The sequence below is a fragment of the Vipera berus genome (assembly GCF_964194415.1).
Source record: "Vipera berus genome assembly, chromosome: 4".
Taxonomy (NCBI): Eukaryota; Metazoa; Chordata; class Lepidosauria; order Squamata; family Viperidae; genus Vipera; species Vipera berus.
In genome coordinates this window covers 23,304,288-23,319,228 of record NC_138206.1, presented here as the reverse complement: position 1 = coordinate 23,319,228, position 14,941 = coordinate 23,304,288, and the positions used below count along the sequence as shown (strand labels likewise).

Sequence of the window (14,941 nt, the reverse complement as noted above, 5' to 3'; positions counted from 1 at the left end):
GATTTCAAATTGTAGGCCCTGTTCCTCATTGGCAACAAAACAGAGAGTCCAGTTTCTACTTACTGTCACAGGATTTTATCAAGAGAAGCTGCCCTTCCTTAGCTGTCTTTCTCTCTCTATTATTCCCAGATTGTGGGAAGGACCAAGTTAGGAATAGATGGTCATATAGAAAAATCTAAGTAAGTGCTCACTAAAGATAAACAACTTGATGGCCCATAATCATATTGCTTTCATTTTATAATAAACCTATATCACAAGAAATATATTGCATGACAACATCAGTGCCCAAGCTATATTTTTTGCTGAAAGATTAAAATTATGATTCACATTTTCTCCTCTGAATAAAGATAATAAATACACATCCAATCATAATAAATGTAATGTGCTATAACCCTCCAGAGAAACACACTTCATTGCAGCAAATTTCACTGAAATGTGGATCTAAGATGGATGGAGCTATCATAATATCGATCCACATCAAACAGAGGCAATATTCTGAGAGGGAGCCTAAAAAGTTTATCAGTTCCCATTTTAAATTGTTCTGTTCCAATATGAACTTGGTGTTTAGCTATGGAAATCATGATAAAAGGTAAAGGTTCATGCGTGCTAGTCGTTTCCAACTCTAGGGGCCGGTGCTCATCTCTGTTTCAAAGCCGAAGAGCCAGCGCTTGTCCGAGGACGTCTTCGTGGTCATGTAGCCGGCATGACTAGACGCCAAAGGCGCACGGAACGCTGTTACTTTCCCACCGTAGTGGTCCCTATTTTTCTACTTGCATTTTTATGTGCTTTCGAACTGCTAGGTTGGCAGAAGCTGGGACGAGTAACAGGCACTCACTCTGCTACGCAGCACTCGGGATTCGACCCGCCAAACTGCCGATCTTCTGATTGACAACCTCAGCGTCCTAACCCACTGAGCCACTGCGTCATGATAGTAGGCTACAAATGTGGGATCTATTAGCAGTTGTCAGCGAAATGGAGGCGTGGGAGAAATCTCTAAAGACAAAGAAGAAAACTCTTCAACAGAATGCAATATAAAATGTTCACATTCCAGACACCTAAGTCCTCTTCTAGAGGATTCTGAGCTATTTTCCTGTCTTGTTTGCTCTTCAGCAATTAGTATTTAGAATAGAATAGAATAACAAAGTTGGAAGAGACCTTGGAGGTCTTCTAGTCCAACCCCCTGCTCAGGCAGTAAACCCTATACCATTTCAGACAAATGGTTGTCCAATCTCTTCTTAAAAACGTCCAGTGTTGGAGCATTCACAACTTCGGGAGGCAAGTTGTTCCACTGATTGTTCTGTCAGGAAAATTCTCCTTAGTTCTAGGTTGTTGTTGTTTTATCCCATTTATATCCCGCTCTTCTCCGAAGACTCAGGGCGGCTTACAATCTAAGAAGCACAAATCAATGTGCTTAGCAATAGCCTTCATTCTATGTGTATGCCTGCTTATTAGGGCTTTTGGGGGGGGGCAGCGGCATTTTTACAAAGTCAGCTTATTGCCCCCAACAATCATTTTACCTACCTCGGAAGGATGGAAGGCTGTCAACCTTGAGCCTGGTGGGACTTGAACCTGCACTAATTGCAGGCAGCTGGTGTTACTTAAGGAGGCATTAGCCCACTGCTCCACCAAGGCTCTTGATAAGGTTGCTTCTCTCCTTGACTAGTTTCCATCCATTGCTTGTTGTCCTGCCTTCAGGTGCTTTGGAGAATAGCTTGACTCCCTCTTCTTTGGGGCAACCCCTGAGATATTGGAACACTGCTATCATGTCACCCCTAGTTCTTCTTTTCATTAAACTAGACATACTCAATTCCAGCAATCATTCTTCCTGTTTTAGCCTCCAGTCCTCTCATCATCTTTGTTGCTCTTCTCTGTACTCTTTCTAGAGCAGGGTTGTCAAACTTGCAACGTCACATGATGTGTCGCGACGTAGCAATGGGGTGGGCATGGTTTTGGCATGACGCATCTGGCCCACGGGCTTGCAATTTGACACCCCTGTTCTAGAGTCTTTTTACATCATGGTGACCAAAACTAGATGCAGTATTCCAAGTGTGGTCTTTCCAAGGCATTATAAAGTGGTGTTAACACTTCACGTGATCTTGATTCTATCCCTCTGTTAATGCAGCCTAGGACTGTGTTAGCTTTTTTGCCAGCTGCAGCACATTGCTGGTTCATATTTAAGTGATTGTCCACTAGGACTCCACAATTACTACTATTGAGCCAAATACCACCCATACTATACCTGTTCATTTGGTTTGTCTTGCCTAAATGTAGAACAGTACTTTTTTCACCATTAAATTTCATTTGTTAGATAGCACCCAATGTTCAAGTCTGTCAAGATCCTTCTGCATCTTAAGCCTATCTTCTGGAATGTTGGCTATTCCTGCCAGCTTGGTGTCACCTGCAAATTTGATGAGTTCCCCATCTATACCCTCATCCAAATCATTGATGATGTTGAAGAGTATTGGGCCTAAAACAGAGACTTTGGGTACCCCACTGCATATTTCCCGCCGTGTAGATGCAGTTTCATTGAGGACTACATGTTGAGTGTGGTTGGTTAGCCAGCTACGAATCCAACTGGTGGTGATGCTGTGTAACCTACATTTTTCTATCTTATCAAGTAGTAGGTTGTGGTCTACTTTATGAAATGCCTTACTGAAGTTCAAGTAAATTATATCCACAGCATGGCCACTGAGCATGCTCAATTTTCATTGGACTAAATCAGAAGTGTTACAACCTTTTTTAGCCCAGGAGTCACATTTTGCAAAGTATGATTGGTGATAAAGATTACTGTACATCCAGCATTTTATGGACATCTAGTTCTAGGGTTGTTCCATCTGGCACAGAACATGAGAACAGTTGAAATATTTGAGTTCCCATCATGTCAGGTTTTCATGCTCATGTACCATCCTACTCTATTTCCTTTGCTCTCCTGTGTCTCTTTGCCATTTTCAGACCAATTACTGTGTTCCTAAACCTAGAATTTGGGGCCTTATTGGGTTCATGCTTTTAACTGCTCAGTCACTCATACTGTAGTTCCAGTGCGTCTGTCCCCAAAGCAGAGCCAGCAAGGAACCTATTGCAAGTTATGGTTTTTAATACTGTTTCATTGTTCCATTTTGTTAGTTTGAAATTTTAATAAAATGGGTACAGAACATTTTTTCTGTCTGGACAAAGAAATAATAGTAGTCCATAACAGTGTTTCTCAACCTTAACAACTTTTAAGATGTGTGGATTTCAACTCTCAGAATTCTCCAGCCTGAGGAATTCTGGGAGTTGGAAGTCCACACATCTTAAAAGTTGTTGGGAAACACTGGCCTATGATAGAGAGGCCATGTTTATGCTGTCTGTCATGATTACCTTAACAAAGGCTTTTCTTCCAATTTGGGTATTATATTTTTTGCCTTACTGATAACAAACCGAAGCTAATGTGATGCTAAAATTCACATTACAATTTCTACAATTTCCCTTAAAAAAGTGGTAGCTGTTTTTCTACCTCATTCTGTTTCAGAATATGAATTTCATTTAATGATTTTTTTCCTAATTTAAACTTATTTTTGAAGTAACATGGAGTATTATTCATTACTATACTGTATATCCATTATCCTGAGGATTGTTAGTTGCCCACAGTTCCTAAGTTGTGAAATAACTAATGAGATGTATTCTCTTATAGTGTTTTCTCTTGGGATTTAATTGAAGTATGGAAATTCAAGGGCTGCATATTCCTGCCCAAGCAAGTGGTAATGGAGTACCTTGTAACCCAGGGTACAGTGTAATTAATACAATAACACCACATTTCCACACAAGTTATTTCAGTAAAACCTTTGAAAAATATTTCAAAAGCAAATTCTCTTTTATCAGACTGAAAGTCAATAAAATACTTAGGGTTGACCATGGAAACTAACTAGAAGTCAACTTATATACTAATTTTACCAGGTTATCTAAGTATAAATAGGAGAGGACTATATATACCATATAAAAACTAACACATTAATACATAATTTATAGGGGGGCGAAGTCTTCAAGTAACATGAACAAAACTTATACAAAGCCATTAGTTGCTCTCTATGCAATCTACATTTTATGGTTGGTCAGAATTCATAAAAGGGCCAAGTTTGAAGACCCCTGTAGTAGAGGGAACAGGTTTTAATGCCTCAACCCTCCACCACCCAATTTTTTTACAGTAAAAAAGTTTGATCAGAATTCCAAAATGCATTTTAATTGTCCAGTCACAGAACACTGATTCAAAACCCTGTACCATGGCAGAAAAATCAGAGCCATGTAGTTCCCCTGGCATATACTACAAACTGATTTTATATAGTTTTCATAGTATTACATCATATCAATTAATGTAGCTGCCCCCTCAAATATATGACTCTGGATGGCTCTAAAACAGCAAAACAATTCAAAAAGAATTTAAGAATAAAAATATAAAAAAGGATTATAAAATCCAGTGTCAAGGTATCCTCACACCCATCAATAACACTGAATACAACCAGTATGGAGTCTATCTCAAATTGCCTTGCAGAAGATAACAGCAAAAGTATTTTTGCCCTTTAATGCTCTTTCAGGTTGCAATCCAAACAAGCAGTGTGCTATATGAACACAGCCTTTGCATGGACCAGCTATGCATCATGCTAGCATTGCAAACGCCCAGTTAATGCTGCTGTAAGTGTCACCAAATAATGTATCCAAGGAGGAAGCCAATCCTTCACACTTAATATTAAGTTTAGAATGTAAAATGTTGTTGTTCCCCTACAAGATGCCTTTGGCTGACCCTGCCCTCCTTGATCTCAACAGCTGCCTTTGCAGGTAGATAGTCTTGAAACATGCATAGCCCAGGAAAAGCAGCCTTTTTTTTCTATTGCTGTTTTGAACTAACAAAATTAGCTATCTGTTGTGTGAGAAAGAACAATGACTCAAGCTCAGAAAGGAAGGTTAAGTGACAGATGTGGGGGTGAGAGGAAGAACTGATGCAAAATGAGATGAAATATATAATGGGAACACATAAGGAGTGGCCTGGGAAGAGTCAGAAACATTTTAAAAAAACAGACCTGAAAACATGAAGTTCAGTGAAGAGTACAAGAGAGATTCAGAGACAAAAGCCTACAGGTGACAATATACTCTCAACATTACAAAACATGACATCAAAAGTTCAATGACTAATCATTACAAATTAAGCTCTCCTGCAAGCCTCCTTTACAGCTTCTTTGCAGTCACCACTCCCCACTCTTCCATTTTCTCTAATGATTCATGCCAATAGGGATTAATTTGTGTATGGCTTTTTAGCAGTTGGGGAAAAGGACGTTATCCAGCAACCTTTGGATCCATCTCTTAATATTCCAATTCCAACCAGATCAGCATTTCTAAAAAAAAAAATGCTGTTGTTGGGAAAGGTGTAATGATATCTTAAAAGATCTGTGGCTCTAGAATGAACAATTCAACCATAACTAGCCATCAACTCAATGCAGTGGTTGTTTTGTTACCACTTGGCAACAATGGACAGAAACTCTTTACAAATCCATATATATAAATTAAGGTGTGCATCAAAGGTAAATCTTAAAAACAGTTCTAACTGAAACAAGAATTCATCTGAAATGAACCAAATACAGGCCTCTGTGATCTTGGTTAAGAATGGCAGTGTCCTGATTCACACAATATAGGAAATGCAGTTTACTGGATTTAGGCTTAAATTTTTTGGTGAATCCAATCATTGTGATTTATGAACCAGTTTATGACTTAGTATTGAATAAAACCCAATGAATCGTGGCATACTCCATAAACCACGAATACAGTCAACTTATGACTGTAATTAAGCCCATAATACTCATTTATAAGTAATGACAATCGAAAAGCAGACCCAGATTTTACAATAGTTTTTGTGGCATTTGTTAAGCAAATGCCATGGTCATTAAGCAAACTCATTGTTTGCTATGGGGTGGTTTTTGCTAGAAACGTGAAGTAAACATTGGTTTCCATCATGTGAGCATAGGGCACTACAAACAGCAGTAAATTGTGGGCAGATAGCCAAATGCCCAAAAAGTGGTCATGTGACTGGTGTGTGTTCACATGCCAGAACTTCAAATTAAGGCATTGTATTTTTGAATGGTTGCTAAGCAACTAGTTGTAAGTCAAGGACTACTTGTAAGGTAAAGTATTATGCATAACCGTATCATGAACATTTACCATCACTCTTAAAATTTCATTTTCGTGACTTGGTTGCCCATTGGCTAAAATATAAAATGTTATTTTCTTGCAACTGTCCAAACCTTTCATTCAACTAAGCAAACCCTCAAAGTCTAAAGCCCGTTTCAAAACTCATTCTGTCAAGCAGTAATTTGTAATGTCCATTAAAATACCACCATTTAAATGCACAAAGCACAAAGACCTGCACTTTATTTACGGAAATCAAACGTTGTAGTAGTATGAAGCTTGCCTGATTTCAAACAGTTTCAAGATCTCTTCTCTTGCAGTAGAAAAAAAGTTGAAATTTGTGTGAAGACGATTTGCCTTATGTACAGAAATCAGTCAAAATACCTGGCTTATAAACACATCACTAAGGCATAATCAGCAGGTTCACACATCATATACAGCATGAATCAGGCCAAACATATGCAGTTTAACTCTATTTAAAGGTAGATTCCAATTGAGCTCAACTTTATGAAAATGCCTGTTATGACAGCTGTAAGGAGTTGGTTTGCTACTGTTTCCTTCTGGAATATTTTTTTTGGCTTTGTATTCTAGTCCCCACCTTAACATTTCCTGGGAATCTCCCATTAAAGTACTAACCTCAGTTAACTTTGAGGTAAGTTAATACATGCTGCCACTTTTGGCTTGGCTTAGTTTGTCTGAATGTTACTACAAAGGAGAGGAATCTTCTGTCCCCAGATGGCCTATCAATCAATGCTGCCATATTAGATACCAAGCATAATAGATGTACGTGATTTATTACTTGATTAGTAACACTATCTCACGCTTGTTAACTTATAATAACACATATATCTTATTCACATTTTTTCTTAAAATTAGAAAAATTATTCATTTTCTCAGGGCTTGTTTCTACCTGTCAATCTCATTCCATTGTGTTACGACTTAAAAAACATATAGAACTATTTTGTGAGTTTTTCATGTTCATCAGTGAAAATGTTTGAGTACAGAATACAAGTGAGCCATCTTCCATTTAGTAGTTCTCAAGTCAGATTTTTACTAACACTTGTGATGTGAATTTCAGGGTCAACATAGAAGCCGAATTCATACTACTAGGACTCCCCGACATTGGTGAGTAAGGAAGAGAGAGGGGAGATATTTTTAGTAGTTTGTGGAAACAACAGAAAGTCATAGTGCCAAATCATTAAGAGTGGAGAGTATCTAATTAGCAAACCAAGAAAAGAATTTGAGAAATATGCTACTTGTCAGAAACAATTTAAACAGAAACAGCATTTTTTTTAATAAACTTCACATTCTTTAAATTTATAATTCCAGTATTTTCTTTCTCTAAAGTATTTTTAATTCAGAAGGCACTGGGGATTAATTGTAAGACTATTCCTGTGCATATATAAAAACTAATTGCAGGGTATTAACAGACAAGTAATTCATGGTTCACAGAAAAATAGCTGTCTCTTAGGTGATAGTTTCTGCCCATAATTAATTGTATGCTGAATTATAACATATATAGTAAATAGGAATACGGAACTTTCAATTCAGAAATAATAATTCTGAATACGCAAACAAGTATTTCAGTCCTTTTCAAAGTATTTTATTTTGTTCATACACACTATGCCATGAATTCATAAGGAATTGGTTCCAGCAACTCTGGCTCTTTTCCATTGGTTCTAACAAAGTGAGCTTCTCTTGGAGGTGCAGGCTATAAACAAGAATACAAAAGAAGCGTGAGTTACAATAGTGCAAAATATATCAAAAAAGCTTTTTTACAGAGCGCTTAATTATTAGGAAACTTGTCTTTCCTCAAAATTAGGAATATATCTTAAGAGCAAAAACAAAATTTTTTTAGTCTTTTACATTTGACAAATTAAGCTAGTTCTCTTAATAAGGTGACTGACAACTTTAAAATCAATTTTTTTAACTCTTCGTGCCTTTGATCTTTTTCAGATTTAGCTTGTTATGACAGTAGACAATAGATTAAAACTGTAGCAATAACATTTAAACACTATATAAACTAAACATTTAAGTACTATATAAACACAGAATATTTTATTTACAGGTAGTTCCCAACTTACGACCAGACACTTAATGACCATTCAAAGCTACAACAAAATCCTCGCCAGAGCCATTTATGACCTGCTTTTGAAGTTATGAGGCACACACACTCTGGTCACAACAGCACTTTGGACGATAACTGGTTCATAATCACAGCCATTTACACCATCCCATAGTCACCTAACCACAAATTGCAACATTTTTTGCTGGTTTCTAGCAAAAAAAATGCCCATTGGGGAAAACTGATTTGCTTAACGACTGTGATATTAGCTTAACAACCATGGAATTTACTTAAAAATCAGGTCTGGTTTTGGACTAATGACTGTACTTTTCAAGCTCAATTATGGCCTCAAGTTGAAGACTACCTGTATGTCAACAAACTCTCCCTTGTGCGAGATCTCACAGGGATAACTTTTTAAACAACTCTCAACATTTTTGCCTAGTTTCATACCAAGTGTTTCTCAAAGTAACTTTAGATTTGCTTTAGTACCGACTACTTAAAGACATATTCTCAATGTTACCTGGCGTTTTAACTCAAACCAAGTGCCCTTTTCCTTTGCTTCCTTTTTCTTTCTTTCATTTTCCTTCACACGCTGCAAAAAACTGTCTCTGCTCTTAGAATGCTTAATGTGTTCAATGCGCACGTTGATTCTCTTAGCAAGGATCTTGCCTCTAGGAGAAAAAAGATACAGGCACAGTCAAGAGTTTTAGCGTTTTCTTTTTTAATAACCAAAACTAGATCAGTGAGATCAAGTCAGTATGGTTCTATTGTCTTGACATTCCCAAACTGTATTTTGTTGCAGAAGAGATTCAGCATCTGTTTCCTCTGACAGGATCCAAGCCAATTAAATATAATCTGGCTGGGTTTTAAAAGGATAGTTGCTGTAACCCCCTCTGAATGACCAATTAAGACAAGAAATGTCTAACTGGTAAAGTGAAGGGGGAAACAGACACATTTTAACATAATAATATTTAGTAATGAGGAATAAAGTCAAAAACAAGGAATGCACTTACTTAACCTTCTTGTTCACAATAATGCCCACAGCATGCTGAGTAATGTTATATACCCTTCCAGTCTTGCCATGGTAACATTTGTGGGGCATGCCTTTTTGAACTGTTCCTGTGCCCTGTTAGTACAGAACGTTATACCATAAATGGTTATAAAAATGCCTGGGAATGTTTATTGGGAATATCTTGGGAGAGAACATTAATGAATTATTTACAACTGAATGCCTATGTTCTTAAATTCATTAATATAATTCCTGCTCTGCCTCCACAGTATAAGCTTTTCTAGTCAAACCAGAACAAACTTACTATCTTGGTGGAGCCTTGGTGGGGCAGTGGGCTAATGCCTCCTTAAGTATCACCAGCTGCCTGCAATTAGTGCAGGTTCGCATCCCACCAGGCTCAAGGTTGACTCAGCCTTCCAGACTGTTGGGGGCAATTAAGCTGACTTTGTAATAATGCCGCTTGGGGTGTGTGTGAAAGCCCTAATAAGCAGGCATATACATAGAATGAAGGCTACTGCTAAGCTTGTAAGCCGCCCTGAGTCTTTGGAGAAGGGCGGGATATAAATGGAATAAAAATAAAAATAAAAATAAATAAAATATCTAGGTAACCTACTCAGCTACTATTTTCCATTTTAACTGAACCCCAATCTTCCAGTAACTCTATTCAACAACCACCAAATTGTGAATGGTATGGGCATAATTTATGAGCCCAATGAATCATACATAGCTTACTAATCACTATATCAAATCTTTATTACATTATAAACCAGCATAAACCCCTATCGTAATTTTATTATTTTATCTGAAGGCCTATGTTTCCTGGAGAGCTAGATAATGTCTCTGGTTTGCTTTCAGTGCCGGTGAAATGTTTTGCTCAGTTTGCTTTAGTTATTGCAATCATCGGAGAGAGTCATCATCAAGCACCAGAGCATTAAAATAATGCAATGCATCATTACAAAATCAGACACTCAAATTAGGCTTTGCACGAAGAATTCAGCACAGATGAGACCATTTGATTAAACTTACACATTAGGAAAAAAATATCACTAGAGTTTTTCAAGAACCAAAACTATATCTAATCTCAAGTGAAGTAGTGCACATCTGATTACAGATGCTCCATTACGACCACGTAATTTTTACTTTTAAAAATTGCATCTTTTTATATTTTTATTAAATAAGACAAACATTAATACAACAAATTAAATATTAAGGATACAAAAAGCATGCACAAAGTTCAGCAATGTAATTTCAAGACAACTGTTTATCCTTTTAGATTATGTTGTGTTACACTTTTACTTTAATAAAGTAATAAGAGCTCTCTAGCCTAATTTTGTTTTCAGGAAAGTAATTTTTAAGATAAGAAACATACCTTAATATCAACAATATCACCCTTCTTATAGATTCGCATGTAGGTAGCAAGAGGAACAACACCTTTTTTTTAAAAAAAATGCAACAATTACTTATATTTAATTAATTTCATGTATTTTAATACCCCAATCCCTTATTAAGGATTAAAAATAGAATTAAAGAATCTTTCCCCCAATAATGATCAACAGTAGGCATTAGACAAACTTAATGGTGAACTTTAAATTATGATATTGGTATTCCTTTAACTATAATGCAGGTTGTATAATCCACACAGGTAGGGATTCAACCAACATTTTTATTTCCATCATTTTATTAAATTTAACTGGCTCAATAAATATTACTTACCATGTTTGCGAAAGGGTCTTGAGAACATGTAACGAGTCCCTCTCCTCTTTCCTTTTGTGTTTGTCATCTTGACTGATCACTAAGAACAATCACTATATAACAATTCAGAAAAAAGAAATATAAAGATAACTGTTAAATTTAAATGGAATTTCTAGTAAATACTAAAATAGCGATGCTTTCTTGTTACTGCACACGACTATAATATACAATTTTCACACAAAATCCTTTAAGACACCGTTAAATTCTTATAAGGGCCCCTACACTTAATTGGGCAATTTTTTATGGTTTTCTCAGAAGGCAGGAAGACTTACACTCTTATTTACTCAGCTAAGATGGACGTACTACACACATGGGATTTGCTCGTGACAGCCAACACTAGATCAACCTTCCCTTATTCAATACCCTGGACATTTGTTGTTCTGTCCCCAGCAGACAGAATGCTAGTATACAAACAAGTGTCTCAAATGTTAACTATCTGTTCAAACTACACTATACAAAATTTAACTTTTTCTATCCCAAATTCTCCAATTCAATAATTTGAAAGAGCATAAAGTTTAATAAAATGCAAGTATGGAAAAAGTTTTTGTTTTAGTAATCCAGTTGAAGTTCCTTTGATGCACACCAGAATTGTAATAATTAGGACTCAGCTGAATGCAACAAGAGCAAAGTATTTCTGAAATTAAAACAGCAATGTCCATTCCAATTTAATTATATTAGACTACAAGCAAAGGATTGCAAATGTAGCCTGTACCTTAAGAAGAGGGAGCCTTTAGGTCCTAGAAAAACATTTCAAAGATCTAAGCTTTGTCTTTTTGGAATGTGATAACCTAGGACACAGGTCTGCAACCCACGGCCCACATGCGGCTCTTTCAGCCATCTCCTGCAGCTCCCAGTCCTCTGCCATGTGCAGTCCAAAAAAAAAAAAAAAGTGGGACTAAAAAAGTTCAACCAATCAATTCACATATGCAGGGTAGGTGCATATCTTGCCTTGGCTCCACTCTTCAGTCAAAGCCTGTTCTGCGTATGCGCGCATGTGCACACATTTTTTGCGGCTCCCAGTTTTTCCTTTTGTGAGGGAACCAGTTCAGAGTGGCTCTTTCACTGTTTCAGGTTGCTGACCCCTGACCTAGGATATGTAAATTTCCTCTTGTAATCTCTCCCCACACTACTGTAACTCAATCCAGAAGAAAACAAATGCCCTTTTATATTAGCAAGAGAACATAAACTACAAGCAACGCAAAAGATCGCAGAGTTACGTGTTAAGTACCTCCATATTTTTAAGTCTAATTTCTTAAAAAGTTAAACAGATGCGACAGATCGCTTCCCAAGACCTACCTATAACGTCCTTGCGTATCTAGCAGGAATACTCTCCAACTGATGCCCCCCCCCAAAAAAAATAAGCCACATCCCAACTTATCTGGTAGGGCACCAGGTTAGAGAAACCTAGATTAAAACTTCTCGGGGAAAATATACGCAACTCTCCCACGCCAGATCGCAGACCGACTCAGTACACCGATCACGTTTAGGCAGGTTTTTGTGATTTCTAACTCGCAAGGCTGCAAGGGGACATCTCTCTCTCTCTCCCCCCCCCCCTGCTCCGGCCACCACCACCCCGGTATTCAAAGCACGTGCCCAAGTTACTAAACGGCATTATGTCCCGAAGGTGCTTTTTCAAGAGGCAAGTGGACTTTTTGTTTTTTTGCTTTTTTCTTTGAAGACGTTTCGCTTCTCATGGACCAAGAAGCTTCTTCGGCTGATGACCCAGATGACTGAGAAGGAATGGTCTTCCCAAACGCTGGGCTACCGAAGGGGAGGAAGAGCAGGCCTACCGCCCTCAAGCACTGCCATTACCCCGCTGGGCCTTGGCCACGTGCGCCCGGATGCCATCCCTCCCTGCCGTCCGCCGCTCCCCTCCCCCTCGGTAGTTCGCTTTAGGCCCGGATCGAAGCTCACCCCCTCCCTCCTCTCGTTCTTCTACCTTCCTAGCCCAGCCCCCCCCCACACACCGCTCGTCTCCCTACGGCAGGGGTCTTCAAACTTGGCCCTTTTATGACTTGTGGACTTCAACTCCCAGAATTCCTCAGCCAGCAAAGCTGGCTGAGGAATTCTGGGAGTTGAAGTCCACAAGTCATAAAAGGGCCAAGTTTGAAGACCCCTGCCCTACGCTCTTCGCCTGGCCCTTATTTCTCCGGGCCTCCCCAAGCCACGTTCTGAAAAGCCTCCAGGCCTCCCGGAGTTTCAGCCAGCCACGTTTCCTTTCACCCGCTTCTCCGACCAGCCCCGGGGCTACTGTTCCCCTCCCGCGACCCTCCGCATACCGGACCCGACGAAAAAAGAGGAGCAGCCGAACTCCTCCGAGGGACCTGGAAGATGGCGCCCAAAGGCCGAAAAGAAAGGAGGCGGCGCTTCGCCAAATCTCCGCGCCTTCCTTCCGGTTTAGCGCGGCGGCGGCGACAGCGGGGGAGGGGGAGGGGGCCTGATCCGATCCGCTCCTCCTAAAAGTGCCCGATTGAAAAATGGTCAGTGGTCGTCGAAGGACCTGGGCTGGAAAAAAAAAAACTGACAATGTTCGCGCAGCAAGTTAAAGAAAATAGGAAGAAGGCAAACATTCAAGTCGCCGCGAAATAAACGCTCTGGGGTTTCTTAGGTGTTACGATACTGAACTGGAGCAGGCACTGCTTTAGACAGCTTTCTTAGGAGGGCACTCGTGGGGCTGAGAGAGAAAAGCGGGGTGTTTGTACTATTTAGTAGTGCGGTGGGTGGAGTAGTGGGGACAAGCCGATGGAGTGCGGGAATGCGAGTAGTTCTGCAGCTTATTTCTTGCGTATAGGATTAAGGTTGACGACCTGTGAGGGTTACATAAGCCAGCACTTGAATGATTCACCCAGCATAATTAGCTCTAAACCAATGTCTATGGAGATTCTCAATCATCCAGGTCGTGGTTATTTTTCAAAAGGCAACTGGACTTTTTTTCTTTGAAGACGTTTCGCTTCTTATCCAAAATGCTGCTTCAGTTCTGGCTGGAAATGGGAGGATTTTTTTTTTGCAACCATCCAGTCGTTAGCTCTCTGAGAAACGTCGAGGCCACTTGGGGGGTTTATCTGTACCCGCAGGGTCACCTGAATCAGATAAATCAGCGCAAATACAGATTAAACCCCCCAAGTGGTCTCAACGACCCTGAGAAAGCTAATAACCAGATGATTGGGGGGGGACTTCTAGTTGAAAAATAGTGTCGGGAGACTTCTCTTTTCAAAATTAAGCAGAGGACAATATTTCAGATTTGTATTTGTAAATGCTGTCATAATTACACAACTGAGAATGTTCCACAAAAAAACTAAAATAAAACCCTAACAACATCCAAATATTTTGCAACCTTATAAATCTTAAGTAGTTTAAGACTTTGTTCATTTCATTGCATCCACTTCTTACCTTACTAATGAAAGCTATTATGCAGATTCATATATAATGCTAAATTATAGACCGTGTTAAAAAAAGCAGCGGATTCACACAACAGGATGCCGAAACAGGCCACACTATAGCAATATACAAGTCACACACTACCTTGAAATACCGACTTTTTAAAAATTCTAAAAGGTAAAGGTTCCCCCGCACATGCGTGCTAGTCGTTGCCGACTCTATGGGCCGGTGCTCATCTCCGTTTCAAAGCCGAAGAGCCAGCGCTTGTCCGAGGACATCTCCGTGGTCATGTGGCCGGCATGACTAGACGCCAAAGGCACACGGAACGCTGTTACCTTCCCACCGTAGTGGTCCCTATTTTTCTACTTGCATTTTTACGTGCTTTTGAACTGCTAGGTTGGCAGAAGCTGGGACAAGTAACAGGCGCTCACTCTGTTATGCGGCACTCGGTATTCAACCCACCAAACTGCTGACCTTCTGATCGACAAGCTCAGCGTCCTAACCCACTGAGCCACCGCTCATATTCTAGATATGTCTTAATTCTGTTATGTACCTAAGCAAAAGGATATATTATCCAAGGAAGCTTT

The 14,941-nt window shown here is 39.2% G+C and overlaps 1 protein-coding gene across 2 annotated transcripts; it reads right to left on the bottom strand.

Moving 5' to 3' along the window:
- Positions 1 to 7,729: 7,729 nt before the first annotated feature.
- Positions 7,730 to 13,451, bottom strand: RPL21 (ribosomal protein L21). Of its 2 annotated transcripts, none has more exons than XM_081327258.1 (6): positions 13,256 to 13,451; positions 10,938 to 11,029; positions 10,594 to 10,655; positions 9,229 to 9,341; positions 8,736 to 8,886; positions 7,730 to 7,861 (listed from the first exon to the last, which is right to left on the bottom strand). In XM_081327258.1, exons 2-6 carry the CDS (start codon positions 11,002 to 11,004, stop codon positions 7,772 to 7,774), a joined length of 483 nt encoding a protein of 160 aa, XP_081183384.1. In that variant the 5' UTR covers positions 11,005 to 11,029; positions 13,256 to 13,451; the 3' UTR covers positions 7,730 to 7,771. The 2 variants fall into 2 exon arrangements, with proteins under 2 accessions (XP_081183384.1, XP_081183385.1); XM_081327259.1 differs by lacking the exon at positions 13,256 to 13,451 and adding an exon at positions 12,273 to 12,294.
- Positions 13,452 to 14,941: the final 1,490 nt, after the last annotated feature.